The 24,051-nt window shown below is 35.0% G+C and overlaps 1 protein-coding gene across 1 annotated transcript in view; it reads left to right on the top strand.

The window, feature by feature from the left end:
• Positions 1-24,051, top strand: part of LOC150089359 (NBAS subunit of NRZ tethering complex-like) — a 1,057,261-nt gene that overhangs the window by 952,650 nt on the left and 80,560 nt on the right. Inside the window, exons 52-53 of the mRNA XM_090389247.1 lie at positions 3,780-3,869; positions 15,625-15,733. Of these exons, the coding sequence (XP_090245373.1) occupies positions 3,780-3,869; positions 15,625-15,733 (199 nt within the window). The remainder of the gene's footprint in view (positions 1-3,779; positions 3,870-15,624; positions 15,734-24,051) is intronic.

The raw sequence follows: 24,051 nt of genomic DNA, 5'->3' as shown, positions 1-24,051 counted from the left end.
GCCTTTTTCATTTTCTACCACCTTAAGTGTAGTACCACACAGTTGATATGTTTCTCTGGGGTTACTTCTACCCATATGCAGTACTTTGCATTTGTCAAGGTTAAACTTCAGTTGCCACTTCTTAACCCATTTGCCCAAATTATCTAGATCCTGTTGCAGTAGCACACTGCCATTACTGTCATTAACAATCCGGCAAACTTCGACATTAAGCCTGATATACCTTCATCAATATCATTGATAAATATACAAAACAACAGTGGACCCAACACCAAACCTTGTGGGACTCCACTAATAACATTAGTCCACGAAGAGCAGCACCCATTGATTACCACCCTCTGTCTTCTCACACTTAACCATCCTTTTATCCATTGTAGCAACTTACTCTTAATACCATTCTGCTCCAATTTGTGCAACGTGTCAAAAGCTTTCCTGAAATCCAAATATATGATATCAAAATTATTTTTTGCATCCAGTTCCTTTGTAACCACATCATGATATCCTATCAAATTTGTCAGACAAGTCTTTCCCTTAACAAACCCATGCTGTGTCTGAATTATTGCTTCAGTCTTGTCTAGATGATCCTGCAGTGCATCTTTAACCAGTGACTCCATTATTTTACCCAGAACAGAAGTTAAACTAACTGGTCTGTAATTACTCATGTCACCCTTCAATCCCCCTTTGTGAATTGGGGATGCATTAGCATTAGTATTAGTAGAGGCATTTGATGCAAGAAAGCAAGTTTATGCACCATCAGCCAAAAAAAAAAAAAAAAATAAATAAATAAAAAATAACCACTTCTACTTCACCCCTCTGTTCGTTCGAAATACTTGTCCAGCTGAGCCTTAAACTTATTTAGGCTGTCAACTTCCATGACAAGGGATGGAAGTCTAGTCCAGCAACCAACCACCCGCTGGCTAAAGGCAAATTTTCTCACGTCTATCCTACATTTGTATTTCCTCAATTTGAATTTATGCCCTCTCAGGTGATTATTCTGAGCAAGAGGAAGAATCCCATCAGCATTGAGCATGCTCAAACCATTCAAGGCTTTATACACCTCTATCAGATCACCTTGCCGGTGCCTAGTCGCCAGACACTGTAATTTGCAAAACGTAAGCCTTTCTTCGTAAGAGCACCCCTTTGTTCCATTCACTAATCTTGTTACCCTTCTCTGTACTCGTTCCAGCATCTCTACATCCTTCTTGAAATGAGGCCTCCAGACCTGTATACAATACTCTAGGTGCGGTCTGACCATTGCCTTATGCACATCTCCAGTCGTGGGAATCTCCACTGAGTCCAAGGATGCTCTCATAATTATGGCTAAGGGTTTGCTTAGTTGCTTTGCCACCTCCTTTAATATAACTGGATAGATCCCATCCACCCCAGGTGCTTTTCTTATGTTTAACTTCAACAATTTCTCCTCCACTTTGCTCTCAGTTATTACAAAATCATTAAGTATCCTGCTACAATTTGATAACCTTCTGCCATTTTCAAGCCTTAATGATTCCTCATGTGTGAATGTAGATGCAAAATACTCATTCAGTTTGTTTGCTATCTGAGCAGGATCATCAACAGTCGAACCATCGATGTCAAGTGGACCAATCAGATTCATCCCCTGTCTTTTAGAGTTTATATAAGTAAAGAAATTCTTGCTGTTTTTCTTGTTATCTTTTGCCAAGGATTTCTCGTAATCTGCCTTCGCCTGCCTAACCTCCTTTGTGACCTGATTACAGACTAGCTTATATCTGCCATAGGCTTCTGAGTCGCTTGATAATTTATATGCATCCCATGCATTTTTCTTCTCTTGATAGAGGTAACAGATGAATTTGACTTGATGTGGTAGAGAGATTTTAAGACAAAGAAGATCGAAAAGAGGAGATTCCAAATGTCTCTGACAGGGATTATCAAAAGAACATATGCACAAGTACCACCTTTGAAGTGAAAGGAATCATACAGTGAATAATTATGACAACTGAGATGGGCAGTTATTGGATTAAATGATAATTGGGATCGAATCAATAAAAGTAAGTGATGCTTGGCGGACTGTATGTGGAAATGGACATAGCTGAGATTGGAACTGAGACCACATATATTTGTGAAACGAATGAGGAAGGGTTTGGGAGGTTTAGATCTTTTAATAGATAAGTTTGTTCTATTTGTTTGACCATTCATTGTACATTCAGTTTTACAAAAAGGTGGGGAGGACATGTATGAAGTAATGAAATTTTTCGATATGGTGTACGCACAGAAAGAATATACCCAACTCCTTGATATGACATGGCCCTGGTAATGCCCACCTGCTCATACGCACTACTCAGTTTTTCTCTCTCTCTCTCTCTCTCTCTCTCTTTCTCTTCCCCCCCCCCCCCCAGTCACTAGCTGTGAGAGTAGAGGCAGTGTGATTATACACTGGCTGATCGAGAAACCTGCTATGGCATTACCAATAGGTTCAATCCATTGGAATATTTAGCAGCCAGCCTGCAAACACCATATAGAGCTGTATCCGTGAAATGTAAGGAAGAATGGATCTTGCTGTTATGTCCATCATAACCTCAAAAGACATCAGTCATGTTACATGATGAAAGAGATGGTGGGTTGCCGGAGCTTTGCTCTGGAGTCTAAACCTGGGTTCCACTACTTTAAGCCTCCAATAAGGAAAGTGGTGGTATTGTACCAGTTGATAGTCATCTACCACCTAGCATTTCCTTGTAACACATTTCTCTGTGTGGTGTGAGTACCACAGCTTGACCCATGCTCGCATTGGTTTGCACCTGGGTGGTCACTTCCAGAATTCAGGACTTGCACATGGGGGAGAGATTATATCTAGGGTTACTAACAGTCCCACCATCGCAAAGGTGTATGCAGGGGATTTCTCACGGAATGATCAGGCTTTGCCAAAATCAGTACACTTGACTTGAGTTCCTCCTGAATATCAGTTCCATCAGTATTTTGGACTCCTAGTTAGCAAGCCCAGCTTGACATACCTGAGAGAATGTCTGTAATGGCCTCAAGGACGAATTACGGGGTTACATTCTCTCTTCTTTATTCCTTATCCCCACTCTTTGCTCTCTCCCAGCCTCAGTAAAGATACTATAGTGAAAATTATACTTTGCTTAATAAAATGTCTTTCTCCTTCAGAAAATGATGAACATAATTCAACCATGGAAGACCAACATGGAACAGAACATCACTGTTCCACAGATTCTTTCCAAAATAAGAACTTGCCCGATTCCAATGAGATTTTAAAAGATGAACTTGAGTCGGAAATTAATGAAATACTTTTAACTATTTTTGCTAAAAAAGTGGCGCCTCCGTAGCCAGGTGGGAAGGAGCAGCAGTGCGTAGCACATGCTTCTTGATTAGACCAGGGTTTCAGCCCGTCACCACCAAATACAGAGGATGCGGAAAGGTCAAGGGAATGATCACTGCATATTCCCGGAGCAATATGGCCTTAGTTGCTAATGCTCCTAAAAACCAAATAACAAACAATAACAGGGTTACACTTAATTTTTTTCTATATCCCATTAAATATAACAGCTATTGATCCACAATTGGCACTTGTGTGTGTGCTTACATTCATCTATGATCAAAACTTGTAAAGTGCTAACATTATTACTTTATTTTAGTCACATCTTCCACCATTCAAAATGTATAATAATTGAAAATTGTCTAAATTTTTGACTTTCGCTGTATACAGCAACTTGGAATAATAATATATGAGAATTATAAAAACACACATGTGTTTTGAGGTTTTTTATTATTATTATTTTTTTTTATTTCAGACAACCCAAGTCTATATTGCATCCCTATTTAAGAGGTATGAATCATTTGGAAATAATGCAGAGGATACTCAGTGCATTGTCTGAAAACAGGTATGGTTTTTCCTCCCTCCTTTAAATTTCTTCATCTTCATAACCACAATTTATTCATTGGCATATCAATTTTTTAATACTACTATTTCTTGTTCTTTAATTTTATTTTAACCATACATTAGCAAATGTACAGTGGTGGACAAAAAAATTGCATCACCTTAAAAAAGTGGCTGATGCATGGGTGTTGCATCAGCTGTTTCTATAAATACAGCATTGGAAGGGTATACATGCTCATTAGTATCCTGTTTTGTGGAGGTGTAAGCATGGCTCCGTATGTTCAGTTGACACCAAGAAAAAAAAGTGTATCTGTTGCTCTGTGTCAGGAAGGGCTTTCTACGCATGCTGTTGCTGATAAAATAGGCTGCCACCAGTCAACAGTACCCCAGGTGCTGAAATTAAAGTGTGAAACCGGTGATGTGAAGAGAAGATCTGAATCAGGCTGTAAGAGAGTGACTACTCCTTCCCAAGATCGATATTTGAAGTGGCTATGCCTTCATAATCACCATTGTAGTGCTCCTGATCTAAAACTGGATTTGGAGATGGTCTCTGGTGTTGAAACAAGTGCACGAACTATCCAAAGACAGCTTTTGGAATGTGGTCTGCATGCCTATCGGCCTAAGAAGAAGAAGCCTTTGTCCAACAAATGAGAAAGAAGTGACTTGCTTGGGCTAAAACTCACGTTTCATGGACAAAAGAGCAATGAGACACCGTCATCTTTTCTGACGAATCAAAATTCAACCTGCATGGCTCGGATGGGAAGTGATATGTCAGAAGACGAAAAGCAGAGGCATACCATCCTGACTGTGTAACACCGACTGTAAAGTTTCCTGCCGGTCAAATGGGGATGCAAAACAAGCAAAGGAGTGGGGTGAATTAAGTTTATTAATGGAACGGTGAATGCAGAGACCTACACTGCTATCCTGGGGGAGTGCCTGAAACCCGTTATTAGGGATCACCACACAGCTGTCCAAAACTGTATTTTTCAACAGGACTCAGCACCTTGCCACCCAACAAAATTGATAAGTTTTATGCTATTTAGATTTAATGATGAGTTTGTCTTGTCTCACAAGGCTTAAAACATACTTACACCAATGTTTTTCCTTGTTTTTCTCCCTTAAGGTCTGCAGTTATACCTCAGAAATGCTGGCATTACAGTGTTGGACTAGCCTGGCAACAGGCGAGATTTGAACCCTATTGAAAATTGCTGGTTCATAATGTCATCTAACATTGCTCAGAAGAAGCCAACAAGTAAGATTCAGCTGCAGGAGAGCATTGTAAGGGTGTGGTATCACAAAATTTTGCAACCATATATCCAGAAGTTGATTAACTCTATGCCAGATCATTGCAAAACTGTAATTGCAGCTCATGGAGAAACAACAAAATATTGAGGACTTATTTTGTTGATTTACCCTACATAATAGTATTACGTTAATTTGTCATTTCAGTTTGTTCACATAAATGCAATAAAATGAATGTTTGGTCATCATGATTGCCATTTGCATGCTTTCTCATATTTCCATTAATTATGCATTTTACCCTTTGGGAAGATATTTATGGCAATGAGGTATATCAGGTGGAGTCTTTATATTGGATTTCATTCATAGAGATATATATCCCATCTAAAAAATGCATTTCGAACATTTCTGCAACCCCCCAATACAGTGCAAAACATATTATTTGAAAAATTCACAAGTGATGCAGTTTTTTTTGTCCACCACTGTATTTATTAGATTAGAATCATCCTACCTCAAGTTATAGCAAAGTATATTTGATCATATTTAAAGAAACTTAAAACTGATTTTTCATGTCTGAAAATGAAGCTACCTTCAAGAGCTTCAAGCAGATCATGCGTGATGTCAAAATTTCTCTTTTCTATTATTTATATAAAAAAGATAGTAAGAATTTCAGTTGAAGAAGGTAATTAGAAATGTAAATGTGTGAGAATGGGACTGTTGGAAATCTTTTGCGTAGTGTAATAGTATTAGTATATCTTATATGTTTCCGAATTGAACTCATTCTTTTCTTGGACTAAAATAACAATAACAGAAACAATATAATGGAGTCATAACATGGTTTTGTTAAGAGGAGACTTTGCTTCTCCAATCCGATAACATTATGACCTAGTCACAAAAAAGTCTGTCAGCTTACCCAGATGATATTCATCATCTGCGTAAGATGTCACAGTGTAGTGTGACATTGTTGTGGGTTGCTACATTTAAGTTCTCCATGACAGTAGAGCAGTTTTGTCACTTGTTACTCATTTGAGGAGGTATGTCTTCAAACTCATTGGAAACTGAAGAAATTATTAAAGGCTTCTTCAGTTGTGGCTATTGTTAGCTGATTATTATTATTATTATTAGCCATATGGTGCAAGGAAGCCTGAGGCTTATGCTGCACCAGCCAAAATAAAATGTCTGTACTACCCCGAGAGAGAGAGACAGAGAGAGATAAAAGGTAATCACCAAGGAAGAGAAGAATGATGATATCCAGCTCAGGACCCTGGGTGTGCCAAACCCATACTCACCAGATGTGAGCTCCTGGGGTTAAATCTTTGTAGGATTTCTCCATAAGTTATTCCAGCCCACACTGTTGATTAGCATGGTGTGGGCTAAAAACCCTGCACATTGCTCCGGCCTACAAAAGCCATGAGACACTTGCAGTTATAAGCAAAACATGTATTTATTCAAATAAGTTAATATTTAAAATAAATAAATGCACAAGGCATAATACTTTAAGAGTTTGGTATCTATATATGATATCGGTGTTTAGATACACCATAGATAACTCTTAAGAAACTACAAAGTAGTTGTTGGCGGCATCATTTGCTCTTTCTCATATTGTGCTCTGCCTTCACGACGAGTTGCCATGATATTGCACTACCTCGAATAAGTAACGCTTCACTGATAGAGAAGACTATTGTTACTTATTCTCAGTTGAATACCACCACCCAGACAGCACTGTTTCATGGCTATTGGCCAATCATCAGTGGGTGGGCAGGTACCCTGGTATTGCAGACATGACGACCCAGTTGTGAAGTTAATCACACAATATGAGAGATGCCAATAGGTGTAGATGTCAATATTTAAAATAAATAAATGCACAAGGCATAATACTTTAAGAGTTTGGTGTCTATAGTATTATGCCTTGTGCATTTATTTATTTTAAATATTGACATCTACACCTATTGGCATCTCTCATATTGTGTGATTAACTTCACAACTGGGTCGTCATGTCTGCAATACCAGGGTACCTGCCCACCCACCCACTGATGATTGGCCAATAGCCATGAAACAGTGCTGTCTGGGTGGTGGTACTCAACTGAGAATAAGTAACAATAATCTTCTCTATCAGTGAAACGTTACTTACTCGAGGTAGTGCAATATCATGGCAACTCGTCGTGAAGGCAGAGCACAATATAAGAAAGAGCAAATGATGCCGCCAACAACTACTTTGTAGTTTCTTAAGAGTTATCTATGGTGTATCTAAACATCAAATAAGTTAATAGCACATTGACCCACCACTACAATGTGTTGTTGGAAAAATTTTTGTACTAATTTCTGGGTGTTTTTATCCTCTTTTAACACATTCACTGCCACCTTTATTTGAGAGATCCCTTTCAGTGTGGCATAACTTGCACAATTTTGAGAAATAACAACGTTCTGAAATCCTCAACTTTCTGAAAATTCATAAATAGCGGTTGAAAAGTAAACGGTTGTAATTTGTAGCTAAAAGTAAATGTTTACTTTTGGACTGGTCTGTAAATCAGGAAGAAAACACAAAATTTTATTGAAAGTTGATTTTATATACATAAATTTACCTCAACACATGCAAAAAAAAAAAAAAAATATATATATATATATATATATATATATATCTATATAAATGTGTACCAAGCTATAAACAGAAACAAATCATTGATGCTAATAGCCCAGATTTAAATCACTGTGTTGACAGAATTGAGCAGTTAATTTTATGTGCATGTATTTTACATTATTCTTATATGATTGCTTAAAGTGACCACCTATCTGCATTTAGGCACATCACTTGGATACTGTTGAATGCTGGTATGTGATGGCACAGCAAATGTGTTAAAGCATTTATAAACTCCATTAATGAAGAGGGCATTCGTGACCTTGCTTTAATTTTGCATTCCGGTTAATTTCAAAGATTTTCAATTTGGTTTTCAGGTACAATATCTTGCTACTGCTACTTGTTACTGCAGTGTTTCACTATTATTCTCCTCAAACCATGCTTTCACAGTTTTTACTTTGTGACATGGATCATTACAAATTGGAAGACAGTGGGAGGGCTCTTTCCATAAAACGTCTACAATGTAGGGCACACAGAATCACCTAGTACATTAGTATATGATGCTACAATCATGGCTATATGCACTGAAATCAATGGGTTTGTGAAGTTTAAAGAAGGTATCATAATATGGGTGGGTTTCAAATGAAACACTCCTGTATCATGAAACCTTCAGGCTTCACAGTTGGGGCAACATTCTCAGGTAGTAAATGTTTTTCAGGCATCCTCCATATCCCAACACTTCTGTTGATTGGAAGAGTATGTAATATGACTTGCTGCTTCACACTGCTTCTTTCCATTGATCCACAATCCAAGTTTTGATGTGTCTTATACCATAAAAGCTAACATTAGCTTTCATTATCAAAAGTGTCACATGGGGGGGGGGTGTCCTCAGCTCTCTACACTGAATTGCTTAAAGATTTATAGGTTGGACACTTGCAACTACAAATTCCTATTCTCTCTGGTTTGGTTGTAAGATCAGGTAACCTGCCATGTCCAAATGCATCAGTTCCTGTTAGTAATATCCTGCACCTATCTGGTTGTCTTGGCCTTAGTGTTATTTCTGAACTTTCATTTCTTCCATCTCATTTTCTCCACAAAAGCAACTGCTATTACCAGAATCTGTGTTAATTCTTTCTACCTAGTCACCATTTGCCATGCATGTTGAAGTGATTTCCATGCTAACTGCTGACCACCTTTATTGGGCAAAATATTTTGCATATTTTGTAGCCACATATTCTTACAGTCAGAGAGGTGTACCATGGCTTTTAGTAGAATAATATATGCTGATTCAGGATAGTTTAAGATACTGATGTGCCTTAAAACCTCTAACAGCGACAACAGATACAGTAGATAAAGAGTTGGTTAACTGATAAAAAGCAGAGTAGAATAGAAACTCTGTTTCTAAATCAACAAGGGGACCCTTAGCCTGGCGGATTATCACTGGCCCATTTGAAGCAGTACTTGTTTATAAAATAGATACTGCTCCAAATGGACCAATATCATGACCTAGCAGAATCTCCTCAGGGTTCTGTTCATGCCCTAGTTGTTTCTGATTTTCACTAATATAGATTATGGTATCACAAGTTAATATGAAAGTTTTCTGGTGATATTAAAGTGGATGGCATTTTTAAAATGAGAACTAGGGGATGTTGCTACAACAAGGCTAGTACAAATTATACAACTGCTCTAAAAATGGCAATTAAGCTTTTGTGTGAATAAATGCAAGATTAGAATATGGATACCACCACCTGGGTGGTGGTAATATTGGATACTACCATGCAGGGGTGGTAGTATCCACCAAAAATAAGTAAAATTACTCTTCTACACTGGCGAAGTGTTGCTTATTCGTGGTAGTGCAATAGCAGGGCAACTCATTGTGAAGACATTCACAAATATGAGTTATAACAGAAATGATGCTATTTCAGCTGCTTCGGTCGGTGATTTACTACAAACTGAAATGATGCTTGGCCCTAGCTTGATTAATGAATTTTCTGTAGCCTGAGGGTTTCAGCGCAATATTTGTGTAATATTAAAACATTTTTATTATAAACATTTTGATATAATGGAAGTGACATATTGTAATTGTTTTCATCGATATCCATAATTGGATAGTGTCGACCATATGAAGCATTTGCTATTAAGTTCTGATGGTTGTGGACAGTTCTGAATTACTTAGTGGTTTGTTTCTCTGTCTTATTGTAATTGTGACCTTTTAAGATATGTTGAAACTCCAAAGGAGCTCATTCTCTCAACTTGCTAATGAGTTTAATGAACAGAATGTTAAGCAATTCGAAATCCTCAGTTTAAAAATGTTTTCCATAGGCAGAGTAAAATATTTATAAATTTTGAAATATTACTTAAAAATTATCTTTAACTTATGTATGCGTATCTTTTCTTTTCTTTTTTTTTCTTTTTTTATTTCTTTTTTTTTTTTTTTTGTGTGTGTGTGTGTGTAGTTAATATTTTATATCCTTAGGTCATTTTCCCTTCTAAGTTTTCCCTCGTAAGAAGTTCTAAACCTCCAGTCCCTTGGAAAACTTCTTATCCGAGGTCTGCTGTAATTTAACAAATACAGTGAAACTTCCCTTTAACGGACAGCCATGGGGAACGAGAATGTGTCCGTTAGAGAGAAGTGTCTGCTAATAAGAAGTCTGAGGGAGAAAAAAAAACAGAAAGAAAGAAAAATCGTTAAACGTTTAATGTAAAATTAAATTAAAATATATACAGATTTTGCACAATATTTTTGTAAATAATATACATACAATTGTGCTATGCATATTATGACTTTATCTTATGAAAAATACATACAGTAATCACTTATTTTCTTCTGCACCTTCTTCCAGCTGATAATTTTGTTTTCAACATTTGTTTGGAGTGAAGAAAACCATCGAAAGTCCTTCAGTATCTTCTTCAGCGGCGAAAAACATTTTTAAATGATTGATTTGTATGAGCGCTTCTTCTGTTTTCATCGGTGGTTCGTCATTAATATGTTCTTCGACAGAATGACCTCCTTCCATTTCTTCATCCTCATGAGGAACTTCTTGAAAACTATCGATGATAATGTCATTGATATCTAGAGCACCATCTTCTGTAGTGAGGTTCGAGTCTATATCTTTGCAGCGGAAGTATCGTACATTATCAATAGATGTTGAAGTTCTTGTTCTTCTTGGTGCTCCACATTGCTGTTCACAACTTCAATTTTTGCGTTTGAGAAGCCAGACTTTACAAAACAGTTCACGACAGTTTGTTTTCTAATTGCGTTTACTGAAGAGGAAATCCATTGAATCGCATCTAGGATGCTGAGTTTCTTTGCAAGGTCACTCGCACATATTACATCATTCATGTTTGCAATGAGATGTCTTAAAACACGTTTTCTGTAGTGAAGTTTAAAATTTTTTATTATCCCTTGATCCAAGGGCTGACACTCTGCAGATGTGTTTGGTGGCAGAAAAACGATTTGAATGATACAATTCAATGTGCGGGTGAGATGTAGCATTATCCATGAAAAGAATAATTTTTCTGTTTTGACGAATCATGTTTTGGTTAAAGTGACTTATCCATTCACTCATGATATCTCGTGTCATCCACGCTTTTTTATTAGACTTCCAGTCAACATTCAAAAGATTCAACTTTATGCCCTTGAAACAACGAGGATTTTGTGGTTTTCCTATAACAAGAGGTTGTTCAAAGTCTCCCAGCATATTTGTACACAATAGTACAGTCAAGCGTTCCTTAGAAATTTTTCCGCCCTGGCACTTTTCGTTTTTTAGACTCATTGTTTTTTCAGGAAGAGCTTTAAAAAACAACCCCGTTTCATCACAGTTGTAAATATCTTTAGCTTCAAAATCACGACATAAATCTTCCAATTTGACTGTCCAGTCTGTTACAACCCCAGTATCAACAGATCCACCTTCACCACCTACGGTTTTCCAAGAAATTTTATGCCGAGTTTTGAACTTGTCTAGCCATCCCACAGAAGCTTTGAACTCGTTTACTCCCATAGATTTCGCAACCTCCAAAGCCTTTTCCCTAATAATAGGCCCATTAATGGGAATTTTTTTAGCACATGCGCGACAAAACCACTCATACGTAACATTGTCAATTTGAAGTCCAACAGTTTTCGGGAATGATTTTTGAACCTGATCATTTCCGTGTTGCCAAAATTGTTTGAGCAGTTAATTTTTTTTCTTTAGGATGTCGCTTACCTGCGTCTTCCCGATTTTGAATTTTGCAGCGAGATTGCGAACACTATTTTTTTCCGATCATACGCATTAATGAGTTCAACTTTATCTTTTAAAGTTAAATGTTTACGAGAAGACATTGTGCACTTCACACGACACTGAACAAAACTGAAAACTGAAACTCAAAAGACGAAAGGCCGACCAAATTCCTGTCAAATCCTGGTTATGTTATGTTATGTTATTTGGTTTTTAGGAGCATTAGCAACTAAGGCCATATTGCTCCGGGATATGCGGTGGTCATTCCCTGACCTTTCCGCATCCTCCGTATTTGGTGGTGATGGGCTCGAACCACGGTCTAATCAAGAAGCGTGTGCTATGCACTGCTGCTCCTTCCCACCTGGCTACGGAGGCGCCTTCGAATCCTGGTAAGACGAGTTGCAATCACCGCAAGAAATGTTGCATACTAGGTCATTAATTTGTGTTACGAACGAGGAAAGGACTGAGCGATTGTTCAGTATAGTGTATAATTTTAGTATTGGCCTGGCCACAATTTTAAATTTGGTATCTCTAAAGAATCTTTAGAGATACCGAACATATGGGACAGAAATAAAGTATTTTTTGATATTACTGTTGTTGGTGTAGTATTTTGTATCCTATCCTTAGCTTGTATCCTAATTCGGTTTATTGTAGCAAGGGGATAACCCCTGTTTAAGAATCTGCTGGTTAATATTTGTATTTCTGAACCCAAAGCAGATTCCGTTGTTGAATATTTGTAGGCATTTAGAAATTGATTAAAGATAATTGATCTTTTGTAGGTGAACGGGTGATAGTTGTTATAATGTAGAAGCATACTGGTGTTTGTATGTTTTCGATAGATGTTAAATTAGATTTTATTCGAGTCCCGAGTAAGCGTGAAATTTAGAAAATTTAATGACTTTGTATCCATATCCTCCTTTTCCAATGTAAATTTGAGCCTAGAATTAATATTATTAAACGAATGTAAAATGTCTTGGATAGTACTATCAGTAATAACTAGAAGATCGTCTAAATACCTTCCAAAGTATGTGATATAGGGTCAAAAAGGCATCAAATGTATATGCTCAATTGTTGAGAGATAGATCTCCGATATTAAGCCGCTCAGGCTCAATCCCATTGGTAAACCAAAAAATTTATTTGTACACTTTGTCTCGAAAGGTGATATAGTTGGCCTCAACTAACGGCTTAATTAAGTGAAAAATTTCTTTAATACGTGAACTACTTCAGCTTTATGTGAACTTCGGGAAAATAAAGACATTATTATACATAGGGCAGGGGACGCCTCCATAGCGAGGTGGGCAGGAGCAGCAGTGCATAGCACACGCTTCTTGATTAGACTGGGGTTCGAGCCCGTGACCACCAAATACGGGGGATGCGGAAAGGTCAGGGAATGACCACCACATATCCCCAGAGCAATATGGCCTTAGTTGTTAATGCTCCTAAAAATCAAACAACAAACAAACAACAGAGGGCAGATAAAGGAGATACAGTGGTAATACTCAAAAAACCTGATTATATTAATAAGTTAGAATCAGTTGTTTCAGATACCTCCACTTATCTTGTAGTAGACCCGGCACTATTTATCAATTTAGTCAATCAATACAATAAAACGTTATCCATGTATCAAAAAAACGACTACATTATTATGGCTCAGTTAAAGGAATTGAAGGCCAGAACATACAATATTTCTGCACTTTTTGTTCAGGTAAATTTACACAAGACTGGATTTCCTATTCGGCCTATTGTTTCCTACAGAAACTTGGCATTTTCATCCTTAGCCACACAGGTATATAGCATTATAAAACCCTTTAGACAGGCGATACAATTTGGGATTAAGAACTACAATACATTATTTAATAACCTTAAGGATTGTGGACTTGGTAACAATGACAATTTATTTCTCTCCCATATGTTGAACAGTGGCACAAACAGCTTAAAAGATTCTTTAAAGATACCGAATTTAAAATTGTGGCCGGGCCAATATGGAAATTACACACTATACTAGAGGTTACTTCATTATATATGAATATAAACTTTGAATACACATATTCCCAGATATGTGTATTGTGATATGTTAATTAATAACTCGATATCGATTTATTATACAAAGCTTCCTATTAAGGAAATTTTTCACTTAATTAAACTGTTAGTTGAGGCCAACTATATCACCTTTCGAGACAAAGTGTACAAACAAATTTTTGGTTTGACCCTGTTCGACCCTGTATCACATACTTTGGAAGGTATTTAGACAATCTTCTAGTTATTACTGATAGTAGTACTATCCAAGACATTTTACATTCGTTTAATAGTATTAATTCTAGGCTCAAATTTACATTGGAAAGGGAGGATATGGATACAAAGTCATTAAATTTTTTAAATTTCACGCTTACTGGGGACTCGAATAAAATCCAATTTAACATCTATCGAAAACCTACAAACACCAGTATGCTTCTACATTATAACAATTATCACCCATTCACCTACAAAAGATCGATTATCTTTAATCAATTTCTAAATGCCTACAAATATTCAACGACAGAATCTGCTTTGGGTTCAGAAATACAAATATTAACCAGCAGATTCTTAAACAGGGGTTATCCCCTTGCTACAATAAACCGAATTAGGATACAAGCCTAAGGATAGGATAAAAATACTACACCAACCAACAATAGTAATATCAAAAAATACTTTATTTCTGTCCCATATGTTGAACAGTGGCACAAACAGTTTAAAAGATTCTTTAAAGATACCAAATTTAAAATTGTGGCCAGGCCAATATGGAAATTACACACTATACTGAACAATGACTCAGTCCTTTCCTCATTCGAAACACAAATTAATGACCTGGTATACAACATTTGTTGCAGTGATTGCGACTCGTCTTACCAGGGTTCGAAGCATTTTCCTTTGAATATTTGTGTTAATCAACATGCGGCCCCAGTTCGTGCTTCTCGTTCAGCAGCGTCAGAATTAGCCTTTCACGCCATTAATGAAAAACATACTTTTTTATTTAATGAGGCCAAAATACTTAGTGTCCAACGTAATTATACGCGACTATTAATTGCAGAAACCTTAGAAATTAAATTACACGAAAATTCTGTTAATGTTCGTCAGCCATATCTCATCTCCAATTCGTGGGCTTTTACATACATGCACGAAGACAAATATTCCCTACTTAAGTTTCATACTCACCCCTATTCGCTAATTTTCATTCCTGTGATCACAACATACGGTTCAAAAGCGTTGTCAGCTTCAGGAAGGAAAATCGTTTTGAAATTTTGTCGTTAAATTCTTTTAATTGCATTAAATTGATTTTTAATTATTTTTTAAATTATTTGTTACTCTAATGTAAGTTTTTCGTTTTAATTTCTGGAGAGTATCATACTGAAGTGTATGATACTCTCCAGAAACTGCATTGAGGTAAACTTCTCTTACTATTTTACAAAATGATCACGTTATAGAAAATTCCAAAAAATATTTTGGATCATAATATTGCAAATATTATTTGTGCTGTATTATCTCATTTTATGATATGGCAGCCCTTGCATTCTTATATGCAGCTTTGGCTTCATTCTTAAGAAGCACTACATTTTATGGGATTTTAGGAGTATATTATTTATTTATTTTTTTTTTTCTGAAAAGGCTTTTTATGCAAAAATACCTTCACTTTCAGTTGTGTAATATTTAAATAGTATTATTTTTATAATTTAATATAGTTTTTGTTTCAGTGAAGAGTTAATGGCTGAAGATATGGCAGTTGAATTGATACGTTCTTTTTGCTGTGATAACTCAGTATCTGTAAAAACTAGACTACAAGTTTTACAGCTTCTCGAGAAGGTATGAATTGTATCTTCTAATTATTTTTTTCTTGTTTCTTTTATACACATTGATTTGTTAGTGAAATTAACAGTATAATTACTGGTTGAAAAAAAATCATTGATTAGAATGCTGCACTTAATTTCTTCTTAGTTTTAAATGGGAAGGAAGAAGGCAAAATATATTTATTAGTTGGTTCATCTTTATTCAATAAAAAGAGTTCAAAGAATGAAACTACCTATTTGTCTTTCTTAGCAGCTTTAAATATATAGTGGACCCCTGCTTTACAGTATTAATCCATTCCAAAGAGACAAACATATCATGAAAATATCATAATTACCCTGAGAGAGAGAGAGAGAGAAGTAGAAAGGAATCACCAAGAAAGAGAAGAATGATGACATTCAGGGTCCTGAGCTAGATGTCATCATTCTTCTCTTTCTTGGTGATTCCTTTTTACTTCTCTCTCTCTCTCTCTCTCTCTCTCTCTCTCTCTCTCTCTCTCTCTCTCTCAGGGTAATTCAGGGTTTTTTTTTTTTTTTTTTTTTTTTTTTGGCTGGTTCAGCATAAGCCTCAGGCTTCCTTGTACCATATGGCTAATAATAATAATAATAATAATAATAATAATAATAATAATAATAATGTGAACCCAATAACACATTGGTTTTTGGTAATTCGTTCCAAGACCTTGGAAATTTAAATTTTTGCTATATAACTAAACTATCTCTCTAAATGGGGGTTATGGGAATGGTATATATCGGTTAAAAAAATTGATGAAAAACTAATACAGTAGAACCCGGATAAAAAATTCCCACATAAGAAGTTTTCCGTCATACTAGTTTTGGTTTCTTAAGTCTCAATTTCAAATCTATATGTCGTGATATATTGTCTTCCAGCAGAAGAAGTTCCTGGTTAAAAGGTTTCCCGCATAAAAGGTTTGTGATAAAGAATACACAGTGTATTATTATAATGACTTTTTTCGACTTAATACGCTTTTTAAATATTTTAATATTAAAAAATATTAACATTAGGTAATTGAATGAATTAGTGCCAAGCATCATTTTAGTTCATAGCAAACCACTGAAGTTGGTGAAATGGCACCCTTTTTGATATAGAGGTAACCCTCATATAACACGGTAGTTTGGTTCCTATAAACTCTTGTGTAATGCGAACTGTGTTATATGGGACTAAGAACCAGTACAAGAAGAGGGGGATTACGTTCCAAAAGCTAACAGAAATAGACCATTTTTTTATAACTATCGGAAACTTAATTTTTATAGTAGTAATAACTTAATATTTTAACTTTATTTTTATAATAGTAATAACTGAACAAACATCTTACCTTACAAACTGTGATACTTATATGTCAGATTATGTATATTCATTTAATTTTCTTCTCTTCATAGTTGCTAAGCACAATCTTTTCTGCAGCATCTATATTTTGTGTACCTTCTGCTCTCTTTAAAAGTCATGAACTGCACTCTTCAAAGTAACAATTTTTTTGTTCCCAAACAAGCACAAGTTCAATAGCACAGAATCTAACCCAGGGATCTCCCAATGAAATACAGTGGACCCCGCTTTAAATGATACATGAAAATCAGAAGAATATTTGCCAGTTAGCAAAATAAAAATAAATTTATATACATAACCTTAATTATTGCGTACTAATTGATATTTCTGTTCACTGTCCTTTTTTTTTTTTTTTTTCCGTAAAAATTTAAACAGTGAAAAAAGATAAGCAATTAATAACAAAGAACACGGCACTCACAAGTTGCAACAAACACAATACATGCAAGTGAGATATGGAGTAATGAGTTTCTGAAAATTTATTTATGTTTTTTATATGATGGAATATTTTATGGAAGGGGAAACACATTTCACCATATAATGTGATAAGCCACAGAATTCCAGCTGTTGGCACTATAGCAAATGCAACAACATTGAGGATCGAGTTTACTACCCATTTATAATTGATTATACTAACAGAAAAGACCAATAAACCGGAAACTGCAAATTGCTTTTATTGTTTTATGGTAGTGACCTCCAGAAATGTGCCTTAGAGAAATACCATGAAGGCGATAATGAACTAGTGATTCACAAAAAAGGAATCGAAACATTGAAAATTACATCTAACATAATAGCAGGGTTTTCCAGTGCAAAAGCTCAAAAATACCATGTTATGTGAGATTTACCACAATTCTCAAACTGTTTTTTTTTTTTTTTTTTTTTTTTTTGGTAGTTGTTGGCGCATAGGCTTCTGTGGCCATAATGCACCTCCCAAGGTTTTTGCAGTACTTTGATCCAAGCCCGAGGCGGGAATCGAACCCGCGACCTTTGGGTTGCCAGGCAGGCACTTTACCCACCTGGCTAGCCCGGTCGGCTCTCAAACTGTGTTAGAGCGAAACCATGTTATATAAGTACCATGTTGTGTGAGGAGTGCCACAATTTATCACTTGTGTTAGAGCAAAACCGTGTTGTAGAAGTACTGTGTTAGACAGGGGTTGCTTATATTTCATATTGTGAATGCATTCACAACGAGTTGCCCATCTATTGCACTACCTCCAATAAGCAACACTTTGCCAATAAAGAGAAGACTAATGTTACTTATTCTCCACTTATTCTCACTACCCCAACACTCCACCCAGGAGTGTTGGGGTAGTGGTATCTGCCGAGAATCCATTGGTGAATTGTTGCCTATTCGAGAATCTACTGTCGAAGCATCACTTATTCGAGGTAGTTCGATATCAGGGCAACTCGTGATGTCATCCACGATATGAGATATAACAGAAATTATACCATTTCATCTACTTCGGTGGTTTACTATGAACTAAAATGATGCTTGGCACTAAAATGTTCGATTAGTGAATTTTCCATAGTCTAAAGCTTTCAGCACTGAAACCTTTTTAGTATAAACATTTTGATATAATGGAAGTGACATATTGCAATTGTTTTCATCGATATCCATGATTGCATATATTGACCACGTTAAGCATTAAGTTCTGATGGTTGTGAACAGTTCTGAATTACTTAGTGGATTGTTGCTCTGTCTTATTGTAATTGTGACTTTTTAAGGTATGTTGAAACTCCAAAGGAGCTCATTCTTCCCACTTGCTAATGAGTTTAATGAACAGAATGTTAAGCAATTAGAAATCCTCAGTTTAAAAATGTTTCCCATAGGCGGCAGAGTAAAATATTTATAAATTCTTAATAATACTTAAAAAGTATTGTTTCATTTTTATTTGTTTAGTTAATATTTCATACCCTTAGGTCATTTTCCCTTCTAAGAAGTTTTCACTCATAAGAAGTTCTAAGCCTCCAGTCTCTTGGAAAACCTATTATCCGGTTTCTACTGTGTATTGATTGAAGCACGACACAAAAATCACTTCAACTAAAGGATACAAAAACAGAACACGTGGCTAACACATTTACAAAGGCTACTATTGGCTGAGAGGAAGGATCACGTAGCCCATTTGGAAACAATCGTAAGCCAAGCCCATCGTGAAAATGAAATAAGTTAGGCGCCTCTTAACACGGTCATTGGTTAGTACAATCAGCCCCTTTACTAAAATCAATTTTCAGAAAACCGATATTCAAATCATTAAAATGCACTACACTTTCATCGTTATAATATATTCGGTTATAAGAATCAATTTTGAATGCCTTTGTGATATTTTTCTGAAGTACATTTCTGGAGGTCACTACCATAAAACAATTTGCAGTTTCTGGTTTATTGGTATTTTTTGTTAGTGCAATCTATAAACAGGTAGGCAAACTTAATTGTATTGCATTTTCAATAATAGCTTTAGCTGGAATTCTGTGGATTTTCACGTTATTATGGTGAAATGTGCTTTCCCTTCCTCTTCAATCATATAAAAAAGCATAAATAAATTTTCAGAATTTTCTCTTCAATCCTGCTTTTTAAGCTTCATAAACTTGTTACTATGTATCTCACTTGCACATATCGTGTTAGTTGCAATTTATGCTGTCATGTTCTTTGTTATTGATTGCTTATATTTTTTACTGTTATTAATTTTACAACAAAAAAAATCCAAGTGAACAGAAATATCAATTAGTTAGCATGTACATATTACAATAGTAATTAAGCTATATATGTAAGCATGAATTTATTTTTATTTTTGTTAACCTGTGGAAATTATTATTCTGATTTTCACGTATCATTTAATTTTGTTAATTGGCAAGGTAATAAAGTGTAAATTTGTGCTTTATATCTTTACTTTTTATAGCCTGTGAATAATATTCCTCCTATTTTCTCTTATCAGAATCGCCATTTAATAGAATTAAAATTCAACTTGCAAATGTGATCACAATGACTGGCACCCACATATTGTAGAGTGAATGGAGATTCCATCTTGATTTGATCGTATAGTGAACCAGTCATAAAGTGGGGGGTTCACTGTACTTGCTTTAACTTACACTCAGACATAATGGTTTGTTTTCCTCTTCTTTTGTAATAAAACAGTGATGAACAAAGTCTAAAGGAATATATTCATGGCAAACAGTTCAACTCTAATAGTATTTTTTTCTGATTATGCCCTTATACCACTAAGTTAGTTATATAAGTATTTATATAATTTTTATATACAATTTAAAATTACAACAAAATAAAATTGTTAGATACTGCAAACCACTTTTGGCAATTAGGAAGCTATGAATGATATAAACATTTTTTTTTTTTTTTTTTTTTTTTTGGCAGATTCTAAATAAACCTGCTTTCATGCATCATTTAACCTTTATAATACTAATAATAATTCATTAAGTATGAAAACTAGCATTTAGTTGGCAAATAGGTTTTCTTCATAAGTCAAAATTTCAACTGAGAATAAATAATATTCTAAATAATATAGCATGCATTATTTTAAATTAATCTAACAGTTGCCTTCAACTGCATTCTATCCTTATAATTGAAACAGAACATTTTGTGGGTTTTTTTGTGTGTGTACTGCAAGAACAATGGAATATGCTTAGCAATTGCCACTGGCAAATTCCATAAGTTTGTTGCATTCCAAAATTACAAGAAGTACAAATTGCTTTAATCTTTATTTTTCTTTCTTCTAGTAGTTTTCTTTATAGGCCATCAATGATTCTTTCATTAAGTATGAATTCCACAAGGTGCATATGTAATGATATTTCTAGTTAGAAAACTTCCCTGTTCTCTTCTGTTTTGACTTCAGCATCCTGTATAAAAGGCATCTTAGCATTTTATTTATATTCAATCCATTTTTTTAAATCAGTGAGCTGTAACTTGCTAGAAGCATATTAAATGTTTGTATTCAGACCCATTAGAATTTAGATCCATTAGTTCAGACCCATTAGAAGTATTAGTCGTATGATGTAAAGAAGCCCTAAGCTTTTGCTTCAGCAGCCAAAAAAATAACATAATAAAAATAATTAATTAATTTAAAAAAAATAAATAATAATAATAAATAAATAATAAAATAAAATAAACAACCTATTTGGCTCCCTCCTCACATAGGGAGTCAAATAGATAGTTTATTTCCCTAACTTGTTAGCCTAAACTCCCATAGAGGCAACAACATATTCCAGTAATTAATAACTCTTTTCAGTTTACTATTCAGTATGCACTATTAAATACTCTTCTCATTAATACTCATAACTAAGGAAATACTAGTAAATAAAATGAAAATATCATCAAACAAGACTCTAAAATGATAATTTTCTATCATTGCAAATAAAAAGAAAACACTTTGCATAGGAAAAAATAATAATAATAGAAGCAGGAAACTAGTTGATCTGTGAACATAAAAAAAAATTGATGTTCACTTCTAATTTGTATACATTCAGTTATTTCTGTTATTTTTCACTTCACTGTTGACTAATTGCATATATAATAAATTATTCAGATTATTGAAATAATTGCTTATTGATCATTCAATTAATCCCATTCACTAAATTTTTCATTATAAAATGCAATCTTCAGATTGCCACTGAAGAGTGATGGAAGCCCAAGCATTTGGCCACTTTATTTTTGCTTGTGTTATTTGCTAGTGTATTAACAAATAAAATTATGCATAGTTACTTAAAATAACCATCCCCAGCCTTTGCACATTCCTTGAAATCTACTATGCCCCTAGTCTGTCACAGTATGTACCCAAAGAAATGGTGCTTGCTATGTGACCAGAATTTTTCACTTTTGATTGTCGGTATTGGGATGTTTCTTAGAGACATTTGTTTTCTTGCACTCTGAACTTGCTTTGCACAGTAGAAAGGATTTTATTGAAAATGCTGGATTTAAAAAAAATAATAATAATAAATAATTAGTTGTTTATTTTTACATTTAATAATCAGAAACATCTGTTTATATTGGTTTATTTTAATTAAGATAAAAATTGTTTGTCCATATATTGCAGCATATAGTCATACAAGTTATTTTAACATATAAACAAGAATAATAATAGGTTATTTCATAAGTAATTCAGTGTATGTACGTATGTACCACTACGATTCAGTCTTCTAGAGCGGTGTTTCCCAAACTGTGGTCTGCGGACCCCTGGGGATCCATGAAACGGTGGTTGACCACACACACTGCATATGTTATATATAGGGGTCTGCAAACATTTTTTGATATTTGAAGGGATCATGAACTTTTTTTGATTTTTGAAAGGGTCCATATAGATCTCACTAGTTTGGGAACCACTGCTCTAGAGTGTTTCGTAAAATTATAGTCAGACTTCGAATTTGTATTTTATCACATACAAGCATTTCAAATTGGAGCGAAACAGCGACTGATATCAAATATTGTGGCACAGAACCAAACAAACAGAGTAGATTCATGTCGGGATTATGGAGAAAAAGGAAGCACATTTTCTGCCCATACTTTTTTTCAAAGTTAATTACAGTATCAGCCTTGTGTGGCATTGTATTTTATGCAGGATCAGAATGCCATCCTCAAGCATATAGACTTTTTCTATAAAGTTTTGTGTACAAAGTGTTTTTGAAGGAATTTCAATAGATGGCTGTTGACATAGCTTTTGCTTCTGTGATTCTGAAAAATTGTCACAAGCAGAACTATCTCTACTAATCAATCACTCCATATGATAATGATTATCTTGACTGTTGTCAGTGGCATTTTTTTTTTTTTTTTATTTTTTTTTGGGGATTAGGAATTATGTTTTCAATTCTGGTTCAAAATTCCATGTGTAAATTTTCATCTCTGCAAACTTCTGACGAGGTACTGTAAATCTCATTTGGGCTTTTGCCATGATAAGATTTTATTTGGATTAAGGCTCAGTTTGTGTATTAAAAATTCTTGTTTCACCAGTTCATATAGAAAGCTGGTTCATATGGTCTATATCATGCAAGTGTATGACTGAATATTCACAGGCTGATTTGCACATTATGCTGGATGAAAAGCCCAGAATAACCTAAGTTTAGTCCCATTCCTGATATCAGCTAACTACAGACCTGAAGGGCATTTGAGGTGCTATGTCATTTTTAAATGCAATAGCATATATGTTTAAGCGCTATTGTTTTTGTCATGTCCATCTGTCTCTTCATTTGTTGGTCCTCATGTAACAGAGGGACTTGGAGTGAATGGATTTTCATTAAATTTTATATTTGATTCATATAGAAAGATTTGTCAGGCCATCACAAATTTTATTAACATTAGACAAATAGAAATCAAGCAATTATTTATTTATTATTTTTTTTCTGTGCAAATTGTATTGGAAAAAGAAATTCGTAGATTATATGTAGTTTTAATGCAGTATTGTTAGCTTTAGGTCTGTGCATGCTTCACATGTATTGTTATTTTGAAAACGAAATGCACTAGGCATAATCCTTATGGGTTTTGATAATTAACTATATAGTATCGGTGTAAATACACCATAGTTAACCCATAAACTTGAGCTACGTATGTAGCGTAGAGGGCATCGTTTTAATTGTATCTCATAATGTGGTTGTCTTCACAACGAGATAGCTGCTATTGCATTACTTCAAATAAATAACACTTCTCTAGTAGAGAAGACTACTGTTATTTATTTAACTATGGTGTATTTACACCGTTTCTATATAGTTAATTATCAAAACCCATAAGGATTATGCCTAGTGCATTTCATTTTCAAAATACATTGCTACCACACCCTTTTGGCATCTCTCATATTGTGGATAAACTTCGCAACTGGGATGGCTTGTTGTATTACCTGGGTACGTGCCCGCCCACTGATGATGAAGCCCAATAGCTTCAAAACGATCGTCTGGGTGGTCGTTTTGAAGATACCGCTGAAAATAAATAACAGTAGTCTTCTCTACTAGAAGCATTATTTATTTGAAGTAATGCAATAGCAGCTATCTCGTGAAGGCAA

Source organism: Mastigoproctus giganteus, chromosome 2, assembly GCF_048544385.1.
Source record: "Mastigoproctus giganteus isolate SK-2022 chromosome 2, ASM4854438v1, whole genome shotgun sequence".
NCBI classification, from domain to species: domain Eukaryota; kingdom Metazoa; phylum Arthropoda; class Arachnida; order Uropygi; family Thelyphonidae; genus Mastigoproctus; species Mastigoproctus giganteus.
The sequence above is the reverse complement of the archived record's forward strand: the minus strand, read 5'-3'. Positions and strand labels throughout refer to the sequence as shown.